The sequence below is a fragment of the Brachyistius frenatus genome, unplaced genomic scaffold, assembly GCF_029030835.1.
Source record: "Brachyistius frenatus isolate BFR_SWC_R1_liver_20210118 unplaced genomic scaffold, ASM2903083v1 Contig_23, whole genome shotgun sequence".
NCBI classification, from domain to species: domain Eukaryota; kingdom Metazoa; phylum Chordata; class Actinopteri; family Embiotocidae; genus Brachyistius; species Brachyistius frenatus.
This window is the reverse complement of record NW_027210622.1, coordinates 329,946-356,000: the sequence shown is the minus strand read 5'-3', so window position 1 is coordinate 356,000 and position 26,055 is coordinate 329,946. Positions and strand designations below refer to the sequence as shown.

General features: G+C 42.1%; 1 protein-coding gene across 3 annotated transcripts; it reads left to right on the top strand.

Annotated features, from left to right (window-relative positions):
- The first annotated feature begins 1,174 nt into the window (after positions 1-1,174).
- On the top strand, positions 1,175-24,195 carry LOC138620193 (ubinuclein-2-like). Of its 3 annotated transcripts, XM_069697171.1 has the most exons (17): positions 1,175-1,761; positions 2,597-2,713; positions 4,090-4,191; positions 5,060-5,170; positions 6,112-6,215; positions 7,973-8,525; positions 9,737-9,807; positions 10,097-10,226; positions 11,739-11,845; positions 12,721-12,831; positions 13,444-13,587; positions 13,977-14,027; positions 14,159-14,201; positions 14,704-16,218; positions 16,308-16,515; positions 17,880-17,948; positions 19,096-24,195. In XM_069697171.1, the coding sequence occupies exons 1-17, from the start codon at positions 1,459-1,461 to the stop codon at positions 19,140-19,142; spliced, it is 3,786 nt and encodes a 1,261-aa protein (XP_069553272.1). In that variant the 5' UTR covers positions 1,175-1,458; the 3' UTR covers positions 19,143-24,195. The 3 variants fall into 3 exon arrangements, with proteins under 3 accessions (XP_069553272.1, XP_069553274.1, XP_069553273.1); XM_069697173.1 differs by lacking the exon at positions 4,090-4,191; XM_069697172.1 differs by lacking the exon at positions 17,880-17,948.
- Positions 24,196-26,055: the final 1,860 nt, after the last annotated feature.

The following is a 26,055-nucleotide window of genomic DNA, read 5'->3' as shown; positions in this document are numbered from 1 at the left end:
AACTTGTGACTCAGACACTGTGGAGTTTTTTCCTATACATGTTCAATCTGCAGCCTCTGTTGACACTTGGAAAGAATCAGCTGAAAAGTCCAGCTGGCCTTTTTCTTGCCCAATGTTGTCTAGTGTCTGTAACTTTTCTGTGCTTTTAATGTTTTTTTTTTATTTTGTTTTTTTTAACTGTTTTTATTAAATGTATTTGTGTCAAGCTCTTTGTGACTATGAAAGGTGCTTCACTGAATAAACTTTACTTACTTAATGTCAATAACACTTCGCCTCCATGTTACATAATAAACCCATCTTTCAAACTGGTCGCTTTTTGTCATTCAATTTTTCGTCCAAAAAGTGAATTCTCAAGCACAAACCCAGTATGACACTATTGTTTTTTTTTTCTCAGACTGTAAAACAGAGCACATTATGCAACTACCTAGTTTGTATATTCACAGACTGAGCTGTGCAAAACTGATTATTTGTGTAAAATCTATGAAGTCCCCTTTCAATTGCAAATTTTGCAGAACAACCTGGCAGGACTCTCCACATTGTACAGATGGAGGTAGGTGTGTGTGTGTGTGTGTGTGTGTGGAGGGGTGGGGGGCGTTAATGGGGGGCCCTAGGGCTTTATAACTGGTTAATCCAGACATGGTTTCACACAGGAAGAGGAAAAACAATGTTCATGGTGAAAATTGAATCTGTCCACACAATTTTTTTAAAAAACTGTTCTTGTACACTTGTATCAACAGGTGGTAATTAGTACCTTTAATGAAATCAGATCTTAAGAGATGGTTAACTGGAGCAGCCAATCAACTGGTTTGCGTTCTTCCCTTTAGCATTTGATGTTTGAGTGCGAGCTGCTGCAAAACTGCACAGTTCAGCATTTTCCATGAATAGACCAAATTAAAGGCATAAAGTGAAAGCTGACCATTCCGACACCGAGATGATGCTCTTAATCGATGTCTGGATAGAAATAGCATGTGTTCAGAGTCTCTCACAGTCTGTCCTTCAGTCAGACACTTTATAAAGGTCATCGTAGTACTGATAGTGTTGTTATTATCGCCTGTTGTGACAGAGGCGGGTTTAGGATCGGGGCACACGCTGATTGGACGTGATGACCCCCTGTGGCACGGTGCTTCCGTTCTGTGCGTGCACGCATGCGCAGCGACCCCTCTTTTCTGATATTTTATTTACTCCCGAAACCCAAGATGGCTCCTGTGAATGTCTCAGTCCCATAGCAAATCGAGGATGCAAGTAGCTGCTAAAAAAACAACTTTCCCCCGACCGTCGCGTCCCCTGGAGTTCAATCCGTATGTTGGGGAGGAGGCTCTAACATCCGTCTAGGCACCGAGCAGCCGTCGGAGCTCCGCGGAACCTTCTTCAATCCACCAATTTGGAGTAGTTTCGCGAAGTAGCTCTTCTCCTCGCTGTCGCTGTCTGTCCGGAGCGAGGTTCAGGCAGCTCATCCAAATGGCCGAACCGAGAAAAGTGCAATTTGTCACCCTCTCGGCCTTCGCAGCTGGAGCAGCCGCGGAGTCCAGGAAACGCCGGGTGGAGGACGAGGCCGACTTCAACTTCGGCAGAGCCGGGGAGGTCGAGGCAGCGACCGGGGCAGGAGGTGCTGCCAGCAACGGTCGCCTCGGCAAAACGGGCGACGGGGACGAGGCTGCAGCCGAGAGGAGGGCGACGGTGCGGCTGAACCTGCCCCTGTCCGAGCCGGACGACCGGTCCTCCGCCGAGTTTAATTACGGAGAACTCATCCAGAACCTCCAGGTAGGATCTCCCGGGGTGACTAACACTACCAGGCCGAGTGGGACTGGAGCCGGAGTTCATTTATCGCTCTTTGAAGTGTTTATGTGGACTTGTCATGGCTCAGAAAGACGGGGTGGGGGTGCACCTCGTCTTTCCGTGGACCAGCGTGGCTGAAACTGACCATTAGTGCGACTCGACACAAAAGGCAGCAGCAGTTTCTGGCCACTCATCCAGCCAGTCCGCTCTCCGCTTTTCTAACTTCAGCTGCGCTCAGTCGCAGTTATCTTGTTTTACCGAGGCACCTCCTTGTCCGTGCACATGGAGAGATAAAGCTCGTCTTGTGCTGCTACCTGTGTCCTCTCCACTCAGACTTGCCCAGCAACAGCCCAGTCACACAGCCATTACAGCACTTGGAAAATGCCACATGCAGTTTGGCCCTCTGGCTGCGGGTGATAGATAGATGAGAGAGCATTGCTGATGGAAGTACCAGGATGTAGTAGGGGAGCATGGCAAATGTCAGAGCAGTGAGATCAGACACTCTCACTCTCTGCAGATATGCCCTTTGCTCTAATGTTGTTTTACAATAAGTATGAAATTTAAAAAAAGTTTACAAACCACAAATGAATTAATTATTTAAGAAGTGGTCATGTGAGCACACTGTTAGGTGTATTTTGTTTTTATGGCTTTGTGGCTTTTCCCAATTGTAGTTTGCTTAGTTATTTTAGGTTTGGTGGTAATATTGTGATAATGTATTGATATTTTAATGATTGAACTCTGCTGGCTGTGTTGTAGGAGGAGCACTGCAAACTCAAATTTGCAAAATTTTCATGTTTACATTTTTTAATATTCGTTCCAGGCAAAGAATAATCGTCAGACTTTGACTTCACTCCACAATCCCAACGACCCCTTCAACGATGACGAGAAAGAACGGCTCCAGGTCGAAGCCCTGGCAAAAAAGTTAGAAAATAAATATGTGAGTATTGTAGCTGGAGTCTTGAGGCTGATACCAGCACAGTTACAAAACTCTGATAAGGATACGAACAAACATGAGTGACACATTTCACAGTTGAAAAGTAAACTTATATTAAAAAAAAAAAAGGGGGGGGGGATTGATTCTGAATGACTTCAAATTATCATTGACATTTTTAGAGCTACAACGATTAGTCGATTAATTGATTAGTTGACAGAAAATGAGTCGCCTACTATTTTGTTTAGGATTCTCGGATTCACGATCATTAAATGTGAATATTTTCTGGTACCTTTATTCTTCAATGATACTAAACTGCACATCTTTTGGTTGTGGACTGTTGGTCGGGACAAAACAAGATATTTTAGTGCCATGGACTTCGGAAAAAACTTGTTGACATTTTTACACCATTTCTGACACTTTAAGGACCAGACAACTGATGCATTAAAAGATAAAATAATCAACCGATTAATCTATTAGGAAAATAATCATTATTTGTAGTTCAAAAAAATGTAGCAGTTCAGTTTCTTGTTGCTTATCAACCCAACCACACATGGATATCAGTATCTCGATTAAGGTAAGACTAACTAGTGTATTGGTTAAAAACTACTCTTATTGTTAGTTTTAGTAACTTAACGTTTATATACCATAAATCTTAAAAAGAGCTTTCCAGTCTTTTCTTCTGGGGGGACTCCTGATTCAGATGAAAAACCATGTATTGAGGAAAAAAAAGGGATAAAACTAAAGGAGAATCAACAATATTTTGAGCCACCTATTGATTGTTTGTAGATCAGCCAATATGTTTTTTTTTTTTTTTTTTTTTTTTTTTTAAGCAGATGTTGATTTTTGAGAATTTTAAAATATCCAAGAAAAACACAATTTTAGATTTAATTTTTTAAAAACAAGCTGCGTACCACAGACCCCCGTTCCCTTTTTGTTTGTTTGTTTGTTTGTTTGTTGGTCTTTAAATAATTGTGACCACAATACAAGTTAAGTCACCTTTTATTTATAGAGCACAGTTAAAAAAAACAGTGCTTCTCAGTCACGGCAGTTACATACTGGTATTCACACTTGGCAAATAATCTGTGGAGGACAAACTATGTTAAAAAAAAACCCCATCTTTATAATTTGTTTTTATTCATGGGCCAACATGTTTGCCTATAAAACAATATATCTGGAAGAAGCTGGTATCCACCTGGGTGACTTATCTGTCAGACTCGAGCTTAAGATTTCTTGAGTTCTTTAGAGCACCAAATGTCTCTAAAACAAAACTATATGTAGAATTTACTGACGGTGGCTATTTGTCAATATAAGAATTTCCCTGATAAGTGCTTTGGTGTGAATAAAAATGAAATTATTATTATTATTATTATTTTATTTAGGGTAATACGGGGAAGAAGAAGAGGAAGGACAGAATGCAAGATTTGATCGACATCGGGTTTGGCTACGACGAGTCAGACCCCTTTATAGATAACTCAGAAGCTGTGAGTACGCGTCACTTACAAAAGTAATAAGGTGGCTTTTCACTTACTGTTTTCCAGGACTTCGTTTTAGGGACATGCCTGATTTTGTCTTCATTATAACGCGGCATCTTGATCTCTTTGTTCCCTTGATATGTGCTGATTTATTTGAAGTCGTCATTACATTCCTGAACTGCTGTTCTCTCCGTGTTCTCTCTACCTCTCCGTGTTGAGGTAGACACGAACCCTCTGTGGTTAAATATGCATTTCCCGTCTTGATGTTTCCTAACAGCACATTCGGTGGCACTTCTAAAGATAGACAGTTGTACTTTATTGCAACCGACCTGAGACTACGGTCTAAAATGGTCTTCATGACTCGCAGAGACGTCCGTGCTCTTTGTGTCCACACAGGAAGACGTCGTTGTTTTGGTGCGACCATGTTTGTTACTCAGTATTCAGAGGATATCACTTTCTGTCTGACTAATAGCTGGAATTATGCTTTTTCTATGGATTCTCTGCCATTATATGATATTTGTTTCGGTGTTTTGATAGCTGTCCTCTCTGCACTCATAAATTGGCAGCGTCTGTTTGACTCGTCTTTTTTTTATTTTTTTATATGCACAGTGATGGAAAAATGTTTTCCTCTGTGGCCTGGCGGGATTGTCATTCTTTTTAGTGATTTATTTATTTTGGCGCACAACAAGTCATTCCTCTTCGCTGACCAACAGAAGAGCAAAAGGCTGCTTTATAAAATGTTAACACAACACATTATCAGCGCCTTAAATTTTTTATTTTAGATGTGCAGACAACATTTTGTTGTGTGTGCAGTTATTGTTTTCTAGAGTCCTGTGATCTCCCGCTGAAACCTGTCTCCTGTTGTTATTTCCGTCAGTATGATGAGCTGGTGCCTGCGTCTCTGACCACAAAGCTCGGGGGATTTTACATCAACACTGGCACGCTGCAGTTCAGAGCGGCCTCTGACTCCGAGGGAGAGGTGGACAAGGTGAGACTACCTCAATACGGGCAAAACCAAACATAAAGAAATTATTATCATTATACTTAGTGTGTTTTTAATTTAGTTTGATTTATTTCCTTTAGGGATCTTAAAAAACACATCCAGCAAGACCAACAAGCCAACACAATAAATACTGACAAACATTAAAATCACTCATCCAGAACATAAATAATTAATTAAATTAAATACAAATAAGTGTGACATTTACTTATTATTACTTATTAATTACATTTTCAGAGGTAACTTGTAATTATTTTCCCAACAGAATCCAAAGGATCAAGTCTTAATGTTGGAAATCAGTTGTTTTCCACTTGAATGTTTTAAAGCATAATCTGTTGGTTGGTTTAGTTTCGGGCCATGGTAGCAGCACGGCATTGTGTATAACACAAAGTGAATAACTGTTAGCTTGACTGGCGCAGCATTTATGTACAGTATTCATTTTCTCCTGAAGATGAGCCGCAGTGACTTTGAAGGACCTCTCACCGTTCATACCGTCCAATCCGGCTACAAAACTAAGGATAAACAAACATGCTGACTTTAGCATTTAGCTCAAAACGTTGCTCTACCTAATTATGCCTTATAGAAACGCTAGCATGGCTGCAGAATAAAAAAAAAAATCCTCATCTGCCTCTGTCAAGCTCAGTGAGGCAAAACATGGCTGTCCCCCAAATCCTCATGTATCATCAAAGTTATAAATTATATAGTCAGGTCTTATTTTGATGAACAACATGTTAACTAAAAATGTATATGACCCCAACAGGAGAGTGATTTTAATCAGTTTTAGTGACACACCGTGTGTGTGTGTGTGTGTGTGTGTGTGTGTGTGTGTGTGTGTGTGTGTGTGTGTGTGTGTGTGTGTGTGTGTGTGTGTGTGTGTGTGTGTGTGTGTTTGTTTCCTGGACTAAAGTGTGTGTGTGCTCTTGTTTTAGAAGCCGAAAGATGACAATGAGCAGGTGATAAAGAAGAGGAAGAAGAAGGAAGTGAACAATCTGGAAGAGAAGAATCAGAAGAAGAACTGTGCACCGAAACAAGGGTGAGAGTCGTGGCTGTCTCATGATATTGTCTGGTGTCAGCGGGTGACGTTATGCTGCTGCTTCTTCTCGTAAACTGTTCTGTGGTTCATATCAATGAAGAAGATGGAGAGGCTCATGAGTAGCTGACGCAGATAAAACACGTGTTTGCATCTGTGAAATAGCTCCCTCTTAATCAAGTGAAACATTACCATTAAGCTTTAATAAAGACGTGACTGTAAAATGCAGTCATGTTTATCGACAGGTTTCCTTCCTGTGCTTTTAAAAGTTGATCTTTTGGATGCTCGAGGATTCGCGGGTCACTGCGAATCCGTCATGCAGCCTTTGTCCACTCGTTATCCTGCTAACACAACCCACCACCGTGTGTGACATTATCCTCCTCTGCTCCTTTGCCGAGCCTCTCATACATGTGTCATGAGGCAGGGATGCAGACTGAGACTTGCTCTTAGCTTCTGTGACAAGCAAGCCACCTTCTAGAGATCACTCCATTATCCACACTCAGATATGCCGAACATGGAGCCATTCTGAAAACAATTTCTAAAAATAGCAGCAGCTATTGCCATTGTGCCATTATGAAAGGGATGATGTTATATATGTGTGTGCGTGTGTCAGATCTTGGAAAAGCAGACTGCAGGTTAATCCCTCTGAATCCCCGCAGTTCCACACTTTTTCCACATTTCTGACTCATCTTTGTCAGCATGTGTTGATGTCTCAGTTTGCAGGTGAAAAGGCCTTTATTGCCTTCTTTGGATTTTTTTAAGGTCAGCTGATGAAAAATGTGAGAAAAGGGAGTGGGGTAGCTCGGCTTCAGACCTCACAATAGCGGCCTACACATTTCAGATTTGCTCAAGGTTTCAGACGGGTTTACTGTAGCCCTTCATGGCTGTTTGCATCAGTAGGAGAAGCTGTTGACTAATCAGAGTTTAGAAAGTGGGATTAAGAACATGGGCATCATCTTCCCAGTTACCTACATTTATTGAAAACTAGTGACAGAAAAATGGCAGCAGGAATGAATGAGACAAATGTAGCTGCACAAGTTGGTGAAAGTCACTTTGCATCAACATTGCTTTTACATGGAACATCTGAGGAAGAAAAACAAGGTACGCAGGCGCTTTGATGTACCGCAAATTAACGCGTGTCACTTCTCCTCAGCACACTGTGCTTTTTTCACTCGAGTCACCACCCTGACGAAGGCAAGATGGCCAAAAATGTTTTCCGAATAAAGCGTCGGCAATCTGCGACACTCTGAAACCTGCCAGTTTACACCAAAACAACTAGACGAGACGGTGTAACGCCACCACAGCAACGACTTTCCGTGCTTTTGTTTTGACTGATGTCTTTTCAGGATATTTAAGAGCTAGACATAATTTTAAGTGTCTTAAAACATGAATCAGGGTGGTAATAATATTTTACTTGCAACAGCACCATTTTTAGTCATGATAAAATGGCAAAAACATAAAAAATAGCCCACCAGCTGGCTTGAGTCGAGCTCAGACGGGCCAGTTCACAATGCTGCAACTTTTCCCAAGAGCACTCTAAAACATTTTATTCTAAACTTGGCTCTAGTCAAATACATACTAGGAGATCAGTAGCTGAGTTTGTTATATTCCATGTAAACTTCACATCCTGAAAAATATCAAACCAGCATATGAATGTCATGCTTAATGAATGTAGTGAAAGTAAATGCTGATGCAGTCTGAGGCACCGTTCATTCAGAACATGTATTTATGTATGTTATTGCTTTGTGTTCCTCCGACAGAGTGACAGCTCTCAACCTCCACCGGCCGGAAAAGAAGAAGAGAAAGAAGCTGATGAAGGACTCGCTGTACCTGGCAGCCATGCTGCGCCGCTTCTCCCGGGAGAAGGAAGAGCTGAAGAAAAGAAACCCCAACATGGCTCAGCCTAGCCTGGCAGGAGGTGTGGCTAACAAGCCCCACGCCGGCAACTCATCGAACCACCTGTTAGCCTCCAACTCCACCCACCCGCAGGGCAACGCAGCCGGCAACGACCTCTCACTGGCAGACCTCACCGCTGACCCCACTGTGATGTCACTGCTGGGCTCGGCCAACGAGAAGGAGCTGCAGGATCTCCTAGGCGACCTGGACTTCGGCTTGTTGGACACTGACCAGCAGCACGCCATGGCGACGGCCAGGGAGAACGGCATTCTGGGAGTCGGCGTTCCGGCTCATAAAGCAGTGGGAGGAAGTGGCCAAGGGCGAGGCCTGGGGTCCTCCAGCGGACTGTTGTCCCCGCCCCCGCTGCCTGATGGACTGCCTGCTCCTCTTATTAAACGCATCGAGGACCTGCGGGCGGTGAGTCAACCGCAGTCTCTTAGTGGGTGGCAACAATTACCTGTCAAACCTCTTCACTTGAGTTAAGCACAAATGCCATTCAGCTGAAGGAGTGTTTACAGAACGTTTCTATTAGTGTTTAGTCCGGTGAGAACAGTCTTTCCAAAGTATTTGAAAAACATGGCTCAGAGCTGAACCCTGAAGGTCTTTATATAACTAAAACAGGAGGTTCTCACCACTACCATTTGAAGAAGTTCCTATTTTCTCTGTAGTCTGTCTTACAGCCTCGGATCTTTTTTTAGATGTTGGTAAAAATGTAAAGGGAGGTAGGAAAAGCAATTGAGAGGGATGATGCAATTGAAGGATACAGAGGTGAAGAAGAAACGAGTGAGGAGGAGGAGGAGGAGGAAGGGAGAAAAAAGAAGCGGTGCATTATGTTTTTGTTGTTGCTTCCAATGAGAAACCATGTGAGATAAGGAATATATTGTTAAATTAATTAAAGGAAGAATAGTTAGATTCATTTAGTCTTTGTTGTGTTTTAGTTTTTTTCCATTTAACATTTCAAATGGACTTTTTCAAACAAACCAAAAGCTGTAAACATGAAATCAAACACAACAACAGGTAACTTGTGCATTTGACAGTTTTGGTGACTGTCATCCTCAATTTAGTATTTAGCCCATGTTTTTTAATTGTTTCACTCTTTCTTTATTGATTATTACTGCTTAAATACAGAAAAGAAAACTCATTCAAATTTACGCTATTTCACTTTTTGATCAGGCAAAATTGTGCTCTCACTTGTTGAAGCGAGTTACCAGATACAGAAACAGATCAGGAGATCCTTTACAGTTCCAACCATCAGCAGATTGATGAACCAAAATATCCTGAAATTACATATCTGCTATCAGGTTTGCGGGGAAGAGGACCATTCCTCCTTTTCACGCTCTGATGTTCGTTCTGAGTTATATTGACGCCTGTTACACCAACTCCAACTGCATTTCAAGTGTAAATGTTTCGAGGTTTATGGCGGAAATTATAGTCAGGTGAAGCTCTGTGTCAGGCAGGTAGAGAAGTGTTTGTCGAGGCAGCACCCCGCAGACATGTATATGTATATGTATATGTATATGTATATGTATATGTATATGTATATGTATATGTATATGTATATGTATATGTATTTGTTCTTGTTCTGTATGGTACGGTGCTGTATGCTGACTCAACCTTTTCTCCCACAGGCCTCGCGGCAGTTTGATCAGGAGGGCAGGAAGAAATTTTTCACCCTGGACATGAATAACATTCTCCTGGAGTGAGTAGGACAGCTTTTAAATCGCAGTCAGCCAAAATCCCAGCTCACTCTGCTCCTCCTTTGTCAGCCTTTCTCACTCATTTTCAGCAGTTTCCCCTCACCACCTCTTCTGCTGTCTTTAAGTGTTCTGTTTCCTCCGTCTCTCATTGTCTGTGCTAATGACATGCTTCTCATTCCTATCCACCCTCCTCTCATCTCTCTGCCACTTCCTTCAGTCTGTTATTCTGCTGCTTTTTTTTTTTTTCTTCTTCTCTTTCTAACAGTTTTGACTTTGTCTTCCTGCTCTCAGTATTGAGCTGCAGATCCAGGAGCAGCCTCCTGAGGTGCGTTCAGACATCTATTCGCACATGGAGGCATTTGTGCCGTGCAACAAAGAGGCACTCCTCAAACGCCTGAAGAAGCTCAGCCTCAACATCCAGGTGAGTGAGGATTATCTATGGAGAAAGTGGTCAATCCGCTCACATTACACTGATCTCCAATATGATTTGAAAATCACTTTGCTGCTGCAGCCCTCGTGATTGCCATGTGGTTACTGAAAGAACGATTCAGGGAGGGCTGAAGCCCCTCCGTGAGCACTTTAAGAGTCTCATCACGCACTCATTTGTGGAAGTTCAACTCCTGCTTTGTTTTGCACACCCTGCAAGGCGCTGCGTGAACCAGATGTCAGTGTCGGATTTTTGGTTTTGTTAGAGGACTCATAATAGACCATATTGAATGCAAGATACTGACAACCTGTTGAAAGTGCAGACTCAAATCTAAAAGCTGGTACTTCACTGACCTGTCAGCCACATTGAAGTGTTTCTTTTATCATTTTTATTTCTGACTAGGATTGGGCATTTTAAGCAAAAATATTATTTGATATTTGCTGGAAATTATTAAACGATTATTCAGACATCTCCAACCTCTCCTTTAAATGTATTTTTTAGTGACTATGACTCTAAATGTTGAACCATCCCTATTTCAGACATAATTATCATTGTTGCTCAGCATAAAAAGTTAGAATAAAGAATAAATAAAGTATTAGAAAAGGAACTTTTAGCAAAGGGTTAGATGAGATTTTATTTAGCTGTGTGAAAGTAAAAAATATTCCACGCAAGGCAAAATGTATAAAAGACAACAATCTTCACATTTCAGCTGCAAATTTCCTTCTGTCTTCTACATCTCTGCAGTCACCTGACACGGACATTAAGATTTTTTTTTTTAGTATTTTTTATTAGTACTTACCTCCAAGCACTTTGTGTTTATGCGTGTTCTTCATTTTTTGTTCCATCATACCCATGATTTTTATGGTTCCTCGTGGCTTGTTTGACAACAAATTCCTGCTCATCTGTGACCACAGAATATCAGCTATTTGGGGATTTTTCATAACAAACACATCAGAAGAGGCAATTCAATTCATTTCCAAGTGTTTCTTTTAAACACTCAGTTTACTGATTCACAGTTTTATTTCTGAGCATGTTGTCATCATTTGTGCCTTTTTCAGAAAGTTTTTAATCCCGGGCTGTTGTCACTGCTTCAGTCGTTAATGTGCAGGGATCTCGGTGTGGGCAGACGAGCACAGCGTCGACTGTCACTCAAAAAAGGCTGCCGACTGTCTTTTGTCGCGCACCGTTAAAGTTGCATTGCTGACAAAATAAATCTTAATATCCCCCTCCCTCTCTCTCTGTATTTGACTCCTCTTCATGCTCCTCGTCTTTCCCCCCTCTCCCGTCTGCCATCTTTTTTTGGCCTGTGTTACTTCTTTCCCTTTTTTTCATTTTCATCTATCTCACTGTCCTTTTTCTTCTTTTTCACTGTCGCTCTGCCTCTATCTTTTCCCTCTCTCTCTCTGCACTCTGAATTTGATGTTAATTTGTTGTTGTTGTTGTTGTTTTCCTCTACCTCTCATTCCTCTTGCTCTCCGTCTATCTCTGCCTTTCTCTCTCTGTCAGGACGATCGACTGCGGACGCCCCTGTTGAAGCTGAAGCTGGCTGTGTGCAGCGTGATGCCAGAGCAGATAGCAAGATATAATATGGACTGCATGGCCAAGGTTGCGAAGTAAGTGAATTGTTTTAGTTTCAGAAGATAAGCGATTCTCCAAAATTGGTCTTGTTATTTAGTTTGAATTTGGTTTGAGGACAGCATCACATTGTTTATTTTTTAGCTGAGATGTTTTTATTTTTAGACAGCAAGGTGTTTCCATAGTTTTGTAACTGAATTTAGTAAATATTTTAATAGGATGACCAATAACGGGGGCAATAAATATAGATAATACTTGAAATTATCAAACGTAAACTGAGTATATGTAAATCAAGACCTTAGAACACAACACAACTCGTATCTCAAGGAAAGCATCACGTTATAAAAAAAAGTTTCACAGCTGTGGGAACAAAAGATCTTAATTGTGCAATTGTTCTGAACTCGACACCGTTTTTAGACTGCCAAAAACAGCAAATGGGAATTTCACACTGAAGTAAGGTCTGAACTCTTGTTCTTGTTCTGGTTTGAGTTAGGTGTCAAGCTGATTAACGTTTTAATTTACTTGTTGAACCTGTGCCTATTAATGGCTGTAATATTGTTACCCCAACATACAATATCATAAAACAAGAAACCGAACAGGGAATTTTGATAAGAAACATTTACTTATCGAAAGCATAAGGTTTTAAATTTCCTGATTTAAAAAAAGAAAGAAAAGAAACATTTACAACCTGCTGATTTTGATAAGATGTAATCGTAGTCCTTTTATTTTTCTGAAATCATTTGATAACGTATTTTCAAGCAGTTGATAACCTCCATATATTACTGTGTGTGTGTGTGTGTGTGTGTGTGTGTGTGTGTGTGTGTGTGTGTGTGTGTGTGTGTGTGTGTGTGTGTGTGTGTGTGTGTGTGTGTGTGTGTGTGTGTGTGTGTGTGTGTGTGTGTGTCTCCTGCAGGCAGCAGTCAGGGGAGGGTGAGAAGAACGCCTCTGAAGAGGAGGATGAGGAGAAACCTGGCAAAAGAGTGATGGGTCCACGGAAGAAGTTTGTCTGGGATGACAAGCTCAGGTAGTGATCCACGACTGTTGTGCTGGATGCTGTGCAGTATGTTTGTGATGCTGCCGTTTCGCTGCTGCATCATGATTTGTTTTTCTCTTCACGTTTCTTTTTGCCGTTTCTTCCCTGTTGTTCTCCACTGCAGGGGTCTAATCTAGTAAACTGAGCTCATGCAGGCCATAAAGATTTTCCAGAATTGCTTTAAAAGGAAAAAAATAGCAACTAAGTTGTGACTATTCCTCAGCAATTTGGATTAACACTTCACATCCTGTGGAAAAAAAATTAACATGTCACTTTATCGTGCATAAAAATCCCACTTGATTCTGCATAATTTTTTACACAATAAGTTTCACCACAACTGCTGCAGCTGCAGGAACATTTTATACCTGCATGAATATGGAAACACTTGAGTGAAGAATTCATGTCTGAATGAAATGACAAAAACCTTTACACCCACTCACAACTGCTCATTACTTTTCTTCAAATTTGATGAAACCCGAAATGATCACCTCAGACTCCCTGAAGACAAACAGTCTGCGATCATTATGTGCTCTGCACCTGCAGCCTGATTTAGCTTTGGTTCTTGAGCAATTTGTGTTGAATCAGACATTTGTGTTTGTGCAGGAACCTGCTGTGCAGCTTGGTGCGAGTGAAGCTGAGCTGCTATGAGATGGAGAACCAGTGCTCTCTGTCTGTGGAGGACTACCTCAAGGCCTTCTTGGAGAACGAGGTCAAACCACTATGGCCCAAAGGCTGGATGCAGACAAGGTCCGCGTCTGTCTGTGTGTCTTTGTGTGTCTTTGTGTGTCTTTGTGCTTCTTGTGGTCACTTAGCCTTTATATATATATATATATAGTTCAAAATTATTTCAACCCCTCAACCTGCATGATGTTTGTTTTTCTTTTGTGTTGGGCAGCTGGTATGTCATCTGAAGTTTCTGCATGTAAACAGCAAATCACACAGACATGAGTCCGACAGGTGTTACAGATGTTATTGAAAAATCGTTGCTACTCTAACAACCATGACCGTGATTTTCTACTGACTCTGCTAACAAAAGATTTATCCTTAGCAATTACTTCAGAGATGCAACCCGGCATTAATCCAGCCAGTTTTGTCTTCTGCTGTTAATGCTGCATGTTTCTGGCTGTGTGTCTCAGGATTCTGTTCAAGGAGAGTCTCTCTGTTCACAACCACCTCACTGGAAACCCGTAAGTCTTTACTTTGTCGCAGCTCGTCTTTCTCCAGGAACAATAACTTCTCTGGAATTTCTCTGAAACTGAGCTTCAAAGTAAAATGTAAATTAAGGTGGTTGAATATTTGCTGGTATTTTTCCATGCAGAGTCAAGAGGAGAATGGTGCCTGGTCCCAAGTCCAAAGCCAAGGTGAGTGACGGCTTAGACTGTGTACAGTGTGTATATAAAAAAATGATCTCGCTGATTTTTGAAAGCAGCTATTTAGGTAATTTAATTTGAACCTATTTGCTCTTTTTCTATCATGAAACAATACAGCGACAAAATGTGTTTTGAATGCAAGTGTCATTTCCTTAATTCAGAACCAGAATTGCTATTTATTGTTTATACCATTTTCTCCAAAGTCCCTTCTTATTTTTTCACACAGGAGGATGTTTTAGCTTTAATTTGAGGTTTCTGGAAGAACAGTTTCATTCATTGTAACTTGAAGTCACGTTTGAGTGTAAACTCTTGCGAAACTCAAGCTGTACTAATGGAGTTACTGCTGTAGAAATGGACTATATTCAAAAGGCAAAAATTTACATTGACAGGGAAACAGGGGAAACTAGAAATGAATGCCTGACCGACCGACTCACTGAGGTTAACATTTACGATGCGTTTTTGGTGACTAACCACGTATTTTTTTGTTCTTCAGGAGGGTCTTTGGATCCACAAACCACCTCTCGCCATGACCTCCGCCGCGTCTCTGCCCACCTCCACATCCGTTCTGACCTCCAACCGCCAGCCGCCCTCCTCCTCGTCCTTAGAGCCCATCTGTCTGTCGGACTCTCTGGATGAGGACCTGACTGCTCCCTCTCTGGACTCCATCTCTCACGCGCTGGCTCTCCTCAGCAATGCATCCAAGGGCCTGGGCCCCTCAGACAGCCCCCTGTCGCCCCCACCGCTGCAGATGCCCACCTCCTCTCCTCCTCCCGTCACCCCTCACTACCCCTCGGCCTCTCTTCTGTCTGCCTCGGCCGCATCCACAACGCAGCAACATTCCCTGTCAAAGGTGGAGAGCACTCTGCTGGCTTCTGCGTCTGCTGCGAACTTGACAACAACAACGCTACCAACCTCCTCGTCTACCTCCTCTTCCTCATCTCCTGTCATCTCCTCCATGGTTCGTGTGCAGGCAGCAGGCCTGTCGTTGGTCTCCAGGCCTGCAGATGGTCACTACGGCACAATCAAGGGATTTGGCATCTTGGGCCAAACCCAGACTCAGAGACATGTTACCATGGCATCAACCAATCACAGGCCAAGTTCAGTAATAAGCAAGTTGCATCCACACCCCTCCCCTTCGCCGCCAAAGCAGCGGCCTCCTCCCACAGCTTCCCCTCTGCTGCTTCCCCATCAGAAAGGCTTCGCCAGCCCAGCAGGGATACTGGGAACTATGGGAGCCACGCAAGGACTGGCCAAGAGTAGTGCCAAATCCAGCGGCATCAGCAGCAACGGCAGCGCCGTCAACAGCAACATCACACCTTCCTCCTCCCCTTCCTCGCAGTCCCGCTCCAACTCTACCTCCCACCACAGCTTACAGTCCTTCTGCCCTCCTTCCCCGGCAGCCTCCTCGCCATCCCCCACCTCCCATACCTCACACTCCTCTCAAGGTAAATCCCACACACACCACCACCACCACCAGCCCAACTTCATCACACCCATGCAGGCTACCCTCACCAAGTCCTCCCACAGCAGCAACTCGTCTCCCATCATCAAACTCACCCCTCGGCCTCCTGCACCTACACCGCCTCCCTCTTCATCCCCCTCCCCGTCATCCTCGCCCTCACACCCGCTCGCCCATCAGATTATCTCCAGCCAACAGCAGCAGCACCAGTACTCTCCCAAAACCCCCAAAACTTTTCGGTCCCCCTTCAGTGTATCGGGCAGCATGCAGGTGAAACAAACGAAGGGCAGCTTCGCTGGCAGCCAGAAAACTCAGTCCACCACGAGCAACAGTAGCATCAACAACAACTCTGGAAACAATAAGGGAGTGGTGTTTGCAGTCTGCAGCCATTCAGACAAAACTCCCCCATCTCCTGCACCTTCAGTCTCAGCCAATCACGGGCAGAGACACAGGGTTGTGGGAGTGGCCAACCAGAGCTCAAAGGCAGGGAATGGTTGGGCGGCTTCAGGAACTTTGGCCACATCCTCCACAACATCACACCTCTCACAGGTCAGTTTTTATATTCCTGAGAACAATGTTTGACAAAACGATGAGAATTGTGGCTTTGAGTGAATTAAAGAAAACAACTTTTTCTGCAGGTATCAACCACAGGCTCTCACCTCTTGGGCAGCCCCTCTGCTCTGCCCATGGGCTTCGGGATGCTGGGAGGCCTGGTGCCCGTCTCGCTACCCTTCCAGTTCCCCTCGTTGCTCAATTTCAGCCCTCCTGGAGGCTCAGGGGTAGCTGGCATGGGCTCAGCCCCCAGTTCCAACTCAGGATACCCGCTAGCACAGAGCGACCTAATGGGTGAGTGGACACAGCCCGATAATTAAGGTTGTTACAAAAAAATTCAATAAATGAAAAAAAAGCTAAAAACAAACATTTGTGATTTTAGTAGTTGTTTTGAAAGCCAAGAGGACAAATATCAGGTGGGAACGCTGGTTTTAGGCCCTTTTAGAAAACACATGCATAACAACACCAAGGGACACAGACAGACCTAGTTTATTGATGCCTTCAGATGCTGCATGAGAACAGCTGGGAAAATACTTTTTCCTTTATTTAGTGTAAAAGATAAGTAATCGTTCCATATTGTATTCACGTTGACAAATCCTACGCATGTACCAAAACTAACAAAACGTTAGTCCGTCTGTCTCTCAGTACCTTCTGATTCTCTATGCGGTCTGTTGTTCTCAGCCTACTGATTCCTACTGAGCTTTAAAAACTGCTCAAAAACATTAAAGTTTTATATATTTTATTATTTATATTACCGTTCGTTTCGTCAAAATTCTGAAAATCGTGCCCTTTTTGTGGGACCGTTATCATGTTTTTTTTCTTATCGGGTACTATTTTACTCTGTTTGGTATAAGTTACCACTGCATCGTTTGTCAGAAAATCGGCAAGTCCTCCATCAGGGATATAAAAAAAAAAAAATAAATAAAAAAAAAAAAACTGCGAAGGAAGCTTTATGGTTTTAACCCAGCAGAGATCCGCTGGAATTAAAGCAGCAGTGTGTTGGATTTAGTGACCTCTCGCGGTGAGGTTGCAGTTTGCAACAACCGAAACACGCCTCGCTTCACCCTCTCCGCTTTCAAATGTTTCGGATAGTCTACGGTGGCCACAAAAGCCGTTACAACACGAAGGGCCCTCTGCAGAGACGGTGTTTGGTTTGTCCCTCCTGGGTTGCTGTAGAAACCTGGCGGGCTTATTCTAAGGTTATTTCTGCCATGAGATCCCCCCTGAATCCTACACACTGAACCTTTAACTGAGAACTGGGACTAAAAGTGATGAATGGAAACTGTTAACATGTTCATAGTTTGTCATTTGTACTCGATATGTTCGCCTTGCGTGTTTGTACTTTGTACCAGCAGTACTTCAACTGTATCTGCCGCAAGCCACTTCTCCCTGTCTCTTTTTTTTTTTTTTTTTTTTTTTTTTTTTAGAAACTCCTTTGTTGTCTCCATCTTTTGTGCCCGTCCATGTCATCTCGACTCTTTGTACTCGGACGCCTCGCTGACACTTGCTTTGATCCTCTCTCTCTTTCTTTTGTTGCCCGGCTGCCATTTTAGCACGTTTCCCCCTCCGTGCGCCATGTTTTCCACGTTGCCCCTGATTGTGGTTGTTGTTGCTATCTTTCCTCTCATCTGTCCAACCTTCCCTCCATCTCTCCTCAGATCTGTATAAGAGTCTCCAGTCAGGGTCGCAGGCTGCCTTACCTCCTCACTTGCAGCTTGCTTTCTCAGGTAATCTGCATTCCTTCTCCTCCTCCTCCTCCTCCTCCTCCTCTTCTTCCTCGTCCCTCTCTCTCTCCATCTGTCTGTGTCGGGTCGACCTGTCGTCCTCTGATCAGCTGCTCTGCTGTTTGTTCTGTAACTTTCTGCTTGCCTCACTATATTTGGTGTTTGGCATGCCTCTGGTTCGACCTCTGTGGCACAGTAGAAACAGGCTGTAGAGATTGCGGAGATATATGGTTTTCAGTGCTTTCCCGTAATGTGCAGATGGTTCTTTTGATTTGAGAGCTGACATCTAATTAACATGTGAAAAATCAATGTGTGATTTTGCTGCCTGAATTATGAAAAATGAAAACCGTTTCCTCTGCTCATGCCAGCTGAGGACTCAAGGTCACGTGATTTGAAATTCCGTCCAACCCCAAATCAAAGTGTGTTCGTTTGACCCTCTTTAATCAACCGCTTCACTCATGTTGTAACTTCTGTGGTGTAATGATGTTATAATCTGTGGCATAATTCACCTTGTTTCCGTAGCTAATGAGCAGAGATTTAAAGATCGTTGTCTAATCTTACCTGGATTAATCACAGCTCTCGGGTCAAATAACCATCTGAACCAGGAGACAGGAAGTCAAACTCAGCCCATCATGTTGGAAAATAGTTGTTACCTGACGACCACCAGCAGCCTGTTAAACTCCTCCCGCAGCCTGTTGCACCAGCTCAACACGATGAACCTCAAACTTTACTCTGACTATTAAAATCAGGCAGTTTTATAATCAAGATGTATCCACACACCTTTGTGTGATTGAACTACTAGTTTGTTTTCTTTCAGCAAAACAGGTGAAAACTGCAGACGGAGGTTTAAATGATCTGTATCCAGAATGCTTTATGTTGAATCGATGAGCGACATTATTTTCGTCTGAAGATGTGTTTCTGGCGTCCTGCTGAATACAAATCTTTTAGCTCTGCTTTTGGTCTCCACCACTTGAGAGAAATATCCACCTTTTTAGCTGCTAAACGGCTACTGCAAGTTAATATGTAGATATTGATTTGAGCGGCCTTCATGTTCGACGTTGTGAGCTGGTGCTTCAGGTTGTTGGATCTCAGACGGGAAGAGATCTTTTTTTTTTTTTTTTTTTTACAAATCTGTATCCTCTCCTCTCAGATGCGAACCAAAGCCAGGGTGGAGACATGAAGAGGAAAACCCACTGACCAATAACAGCACAGGAGATGATGCCGGTAGGGTGACATCACAGCCTCCCGGACACATCCACCAACAGGAATCTTCACTTTGACGGACTGGCACGATGATGTGGTAGGAGGGGGCGGGGCTCCACTGCCTCTTTTAAAAACGGACCTAAAGGAGAATGGGTTTATCCTCGCTACCAGTGGCAATGACGAATTTATTTAACTGTATTTTCTAATGAACCGGGTATGAGAACAAGACGGAGTGAATGACGAGAAGAGTTATTTTTGTTCTGCTTATTTTTATTTTTGTCAACATGTTTACATATGACCGATCTTGATCACTGTGGAATGAGTGTGAGCGAGGTGGTGGTACAGATGAGAGTAGTAGTATGCTACGTAATATAATTTGTATTTAAGCTTATAATAACAGGACTCTCGATCTTGCAGTACAAAAAGAAAAACAATATGAGTAATGATTTTTTTTTTTCTTTCTTTTTTCTGTCTTTTGTCTCGTGGGAATTGTCGTGTAGAAATTTATTGTTAGTCACCTCTGCTCCCACAAATGACTGTTAAGTAGTAGCTTAATATTAATATTGATAAATTATTTGTAATTTACACAGGGACAAAAACACATTGTGTGAGTGTGAGTGGTGAGGTTGATTTGAATGTGTGTATGTACATAAAAAAACATGATATACTGTTAATTTCTTTCCAGATGAATCTGTATGACTGGGTAAGGATGTATATCCCCCTTTCACAGTGATGAGCAAGTGTAAGTTGGAAGGCCCTCTCTTGCTCAGTGTGTTTTTGGTGCTGTTTAATCACACTGGACCTTTTCTGAGAAAAAAAAAAAGGAAAAAAAAAAAAAAGACTTGAATAGAACACGTTTTGGGCTCCTCTTCTGGAGCGAGGGGGAGAAACAAGATTGTAGCCTACTTGAATTTTTATTTTTTTTTAAGACTTTTTTTTTATTTTTTAATTTACTTTCTCTGCTTACCGACTCAAACCAACTTAATATAACAAGACGCCTTAGTTTGTATTGAAAAAGTATGAAAAAGATCTATGCAGGACTGTAAACGCTCAATGCAAAAGTGCAAGTCGTCGCTTGGCTTTCAACCTCTACTCAACTTGTCAGTGCATTTCTGGAGTTGTGAATGTTTGTAGATGCTGTGATGTCACTTGAGACTCCTTATTTTTCCGGTATGTGTTCAGACAGAAAGCGAAGTGAACTTTAGCTGCAGTGTAGTTGGCGAATAGACTCGCGTTAGCTGCGGGAAGATGCGTTCGTGTTTAGAAAATGTTTTAATGCGGACAAACCCACAATCAGATATCACTTGAGGAGCACTGCTGCATTCACACAATCGGCAGAATAAAGAAAATGGGAAATTGTCCTATTTAGAGAGGTTAAAGCCTTAATTAGCTTTAACTTATTGTATCCCTGGTTCCTCTTGTCCACATGTCAACGTGTCTTTGGCCAAGACGCTGAACCCACATTGCTCGTCTCTGTTGTGTGTGAGTGAGTAGAAGGCAAACATGTTTAAACGCTTCGTAAACCACTAAAAGTACAACGTCAACGTAGAAAGGAAGTCTGTTTTTCATATAGTGTTTAGTTATTATAAAAATGAGCTGAATTCAATCAATTGACCTAATTTGCATCACAATACATTTCCGTAATAATATCAATGAAATATTGATGTAACTGCTTGCGATGGTGCATTTGCAGTAATTCTGCCAACTTTATTTAAGTTGCCATAAAGTCATGTTGTTAAAATTGTGATCAGAAGCAGCACAGTTGGAGAAGATTACAGTAATAACCTCAAAGATGAGTTAGGGTTTAATGTCTGTTCAATCACTATCTATAGCAGAATAAAGGAACACGGTGGTGATTGATTATGTGACCTACTGATGGAAGTCTTTGCATTTTCAGTACTACAAACTGAATGAATAGTGCTGGGTGTCCGTGGCGACGGTCCAAAGCGGTGCACAGCCGCTGATGTTTCCCAGCTGTGTTTTTTTTCTGCCAGAGAACGAGGGAACAGGTGACACTCAGGTTCGCTCTTTAACTGTCAACAGTGACGTCACACGGGTGACACAAATTGGATCTCTGGGAAGTGAAGTCCAAACCACAGCTGCAGTTACAGTCTGTCACCATAGGTGGCAACGAAGAGCACGAAACAGTGATGTTAAAGATTTTAACTTTAAATAAATTCAATATTAAATGTAACGCAGTTGATTTAGCTCATTTTATGGTAGCTATCCACCGTGACTGTTTTCACTGTGCTATTAACACATAGCACAACAAAAAAAAGTCAATTTAGTGTTCATCTGGTGCGACCACAAGGTTAGCAGCGCATTGATAAACACCCCCCAAAAAAAAAAAAAATTTTTTTTTTTTTTTTTTCTGTTGTAATGATACATTTTGTGAATGCAGCATTATTCCTGGTCTTTATGAATCTATAAAACAATGAATCTGTTCAATAAACGAACAGAGATTAGTTCACGGTGAGGCTTTTGAGGCTACTCTGAACACAAACAAAAGTGTTTGTACGGTCGCCACGGTGACCGTTAGGGACGACTCGAACAAGTCCGATGGTCAAACTCGCGCTAGGCTTAGGCTTAGGCTAAAATGGACCTCGCTGTGTCTGAACACCGGTAGAGAAACCTTCCCTCCGCTGAATACCTCTGTTACCAAAACCGTTCTTCCTGAGTCTCTCGGTGTCCTCCGCCGACTCGTTCCCCGCCCTCCTCCGTGTGTGTCTGGCTGACCGGCTGCACCGAGAACGACGCCAAAGATTGTTCTGTAGCTCCTCGGGACGGGGTGCTGCTGGTTAGAGTGTGTTTGTGTGATTACATTTCCCCCCCTCCTCTCCCCCTCCAAAATGTAAACCCATGCGTAATCCTTCGGGATGTCATTGTGAGGTCACGTGACTGGAGCAGTGGGTGACATCTTATAAATTGTGCTTTCTCTGAAGCCGGGGACGATGAAAATGACATTTCGTGGTTATCTGGTTGCTTAATTTGGTCTTTTGTAGATTATTTTTGTGTGTCTTACGAAATTAAACAAAACAGGTGGTTTTCACAACGACTGTCCTCGATGTTTTTTTTTTTTTTTTCCCCTTTGAACAAACTTTTTGTTGATTTCAAAAGCAGCGCAATGATTTATTTTACTCCTTCATTCAGTTTTGGTTTCATTGGAGGCGTGTTGGTGTGCGGACGGGAGCACACACACACCTGTGAAGACACCCGAGTGTTCGAAGACACTTTTGTTTTCATCTGGGTTCTTTTATTTTGGAGAAAAAGCTTTTACTTTGAAACTTTTAGCACTGAAAGGTGTCTGCACTGGGGCTGTTGCCACGGAAACAACACCCGAGCGAGCATCAGCGGACTCGGGCTTTTGAAGCTCATCTGTAAGTTCATTGTTGTTTCTAATGTTTATCTAATTATCAATAAATCCAACGAAAACATTAAAACAAACAATAAATGAATCCACCTCTTCTGTGGCACCGACTTCAAGCCGACCGGTTCGTAGTTGTAAGACTTTAAAATCTGGTAAACGTTTAAAAAAAAAAAAAAAAAAAAAAAAGTTTTTACAATTTACTCTTTTTGTAAATTGTGTGTTTTTTGTTGTTGTTTTTTTTTTAAATTTTGGGAGTATTTTCAGTGCTGCAGTGAGGATTCATGGCTGTGAGACTTTGTGCGGGACTGATTTAAACATAACCCGTGTGCCCACGTTCAGTTTTAATGAATAATCAAGTCATCCAGAGCAACAGTGGAGCTCCTCGATGTGTGAAAGACAACAACAGTGAAACGGGGATAATATATCCAGGTGTGGCCACATCAGCTCTAGTCGTTAGGGTTAATTGGAGGGCTGTGTTTAGGCGAGAATCTGGCAATACGCATCATAACACTGGAGCTAAGATTCAATATTTTGCTAAATATTGTGATTTAAAAATAATAATAATTCAACTTTAGGAAAACTGTCATAGTTTAACTGTTTCCACGTCAGTATGTTAAGATTTCAGGTAAAAAGTTGAGCAGCTGAAGATTTCAACTTCTCTATCCAGCAGTCAAGTTAAAACTCAACACAAAAATAACTGCTGTCCGTCACGTAAACCATTAAAATAAAAATGTATAGTTTTTGAGAATATCCCAATACTAAGAAAATCCCCCCTCCTCCTCTCCTGCCTCCATATAGATAAAAAAAAAAAAATGTTAAAATATATTCTCCTTTTATGGACTCCATCAATGCTTCCGTCTCTTGTTATTTGCTGTTTGTTGTTTTTTTTCAATTTATTTCCCATTGTGAATTGTGTGACTCCCCCATCCTAATTGTACAATTGGTTGCGCCCATGTTCCCTTCTTATGTCGGGGGATCAGAGGGGAACAGAAGAACGGTTACGTCACCTAAAAAGCAGCACGGCAGTCGGGCGTTGGAGTCTCTCTTCAGAAAGTAAGTAACGGGTACCTGAACAGGTAACTACGGTGGCCTTGAAGGTCAAACACAAAAACGTTTCACAGAACGCAACATTTCACCGTTTTCACATTTCATACTATAGTATCACATTTTAATGACATTTTTGAGGACATATTATACTTTGACATTGTTTTGGGCAACATGCTATACCAAGACATTTTAATGACATTTTGGATGACAGCCTACTATAGCACGACGTTTTAATGACATTTTGGACAACCCAGATATTTTTTTTTTTGGACATTTTGGACAACATACTCTAGTATGGCATTCATCTTCAGACTTCATCTTCCTCAGCTCGCAGTAAGTTTTGACTCGTTGTTCCTCGTCTGGTTCTGATCCCCGTCTTCTCTGCCTGACTCGGTTTACCTGCCAGCGTTGTTTTCTTGTCGAGACAAACTCACCTGAAGTCCTGCGTCGGTCCACGGAGGCCACCGGGCGACACTCCCTTGAGATCCTGCCGTGGTCTATCCAGACCCGCCCGTCAACACCTGCCGGTCTGGGGTCGGGACTCGGAGACGTCCTCCAGACGCCTCGTCTCTCAGCCGCACCTCATTCACACACTTACGCTGAAGCCTGGACTCTCCTCACTGACTCCACAACCTGGACTCTCCTCACTGACTCCACAACCTGGACTCTCCTCACTGACTCCACAACCTGGACTCTCCTCACTGACTCCACAACCTGGACTCTCCTCACTGACTCCACAACCTGGACTCTGCCTGCACGCACACGAAACTCATTCTCCTCGGACGCCAACAACTCTACTAAATCATTATATTCAATACAACTGTTTATTATTTAGTATTCCCGTCTCTATGTCTGCTCTGTTCGATATGATATTTATTTGGGACACTTTGGACAACATGCTACACCGACATTTTCATGACATTTTGGAAGACGTACTACAGGATGATGTTTTTAAAGACATTTTGGATGACATAATATGCTATGATATTGTTTTGACCGTTTGGATGACATACTTAGTATGACATTTTTATGATATTTGTGATAACATACTGTAATATGATGTTTTAATGAAATTTTGGAGAACATTTTTTTAGAAAATTTGGAAGACACGCTATACTAAAACATTTCCTAGGACATTTTGGAGACGTACTATGGTATAACTATTTTATGACTTTTTGGACAGCACTACACAGCAGTCTATTCCACCCTGCTTTCTGATTGGTCCATTCTATCCTGCTGTCTGATTGGTCCATTCTATCCTGCTGTCTGATTGGTCTATTTAAACTAGCATTCTAATTGATCTATTATGTGGGTGCAGCACACTTCTGTATTTCATGGGATATCGCTATAATCATCCTTTTCAAATCAAATCCAAGTACGACGTCAAAATCAGAAGAGGCAGCAGTGGTGAATTCAGTATATAAATAGACTTAAAGTGACAGGAACGCTTTCAATTCAACTTTGCTTAATTATTTGCTAAAATTACCAAGTGTTTCTAAACAATAGAAATAGGTAGGTAGGTAGTTACTTTATTAATCCCCAAGGGGAATTTTTTTTTTTTTTAAATATAATATTGTTGCACAATGTCATAAGATAAAAAAAAAAAAAGCCAGTTGGTCTTATGTGAGGCCAGAGACTGAACCAGAGGAGACAAGTCCAAACTAACAGACCAAACGCCATTATTCAGCTGTGGTCTTACTCCCAAAAGACGAACCACAACAGCCTCCCAGTTACAATGAATATGCTTTATTCTCCTTTTACAAAAACAAACAAAACAGAAAAAAAAAATCACCTTCTAGAAATACAGGTATACAAGAAATAACATGATGGGAGTATCTGCAGTTGAACGCCTGGATGTCAACAGCCAGCTGGATAATAATAAAAGAAAAAAAGAGTTAACTACTTGTAGATGTTAAAGCTTCCAACCAAATTAAATCCTGTGCAGCACATGAATTCCCAGAATAACACAAGAATTAAACCTTCACCTGAGTGCTTACAGGGGAAAAAAAACAAAACTGAATGCAGCTGCAGAGGGCTCCGCTTCTCATGTTAGTTCATCCGAGTACTGTAATACCGTTTTTGACCCAAATGCTCTAGCTAGTAGGTTATTATGAACATAGAGGTACACATTGGATATGATACGAAGCACAGCCGAGATACAAAATAAAGAAAAAAAAACAACAATGTTGACTATCTTGTTGATGTACCTGTTGTCTCCCGTTTTGTCATGAGATCCTTTCCCGCTTATGTTCTTATTTAGTGTCTAAGGCACTTTTAAAGAAACATACTGTTAAGTGTTAAAATTTCAGGAGAAGGGCAAAGGAGTCTGCTATCAATGATCACAATCAGCATATTCCACAATGCAGGAAAAGTAACAGTAGACTTGATGGGTGGATGTGGGTACCCCGACATGTTTTGTTCACACTGCAGCGACTGGCCTGTCGAGGTGGCTGCTGTTCTTAAAAACTAGGCTAAAACCCTTATAAAAACAAC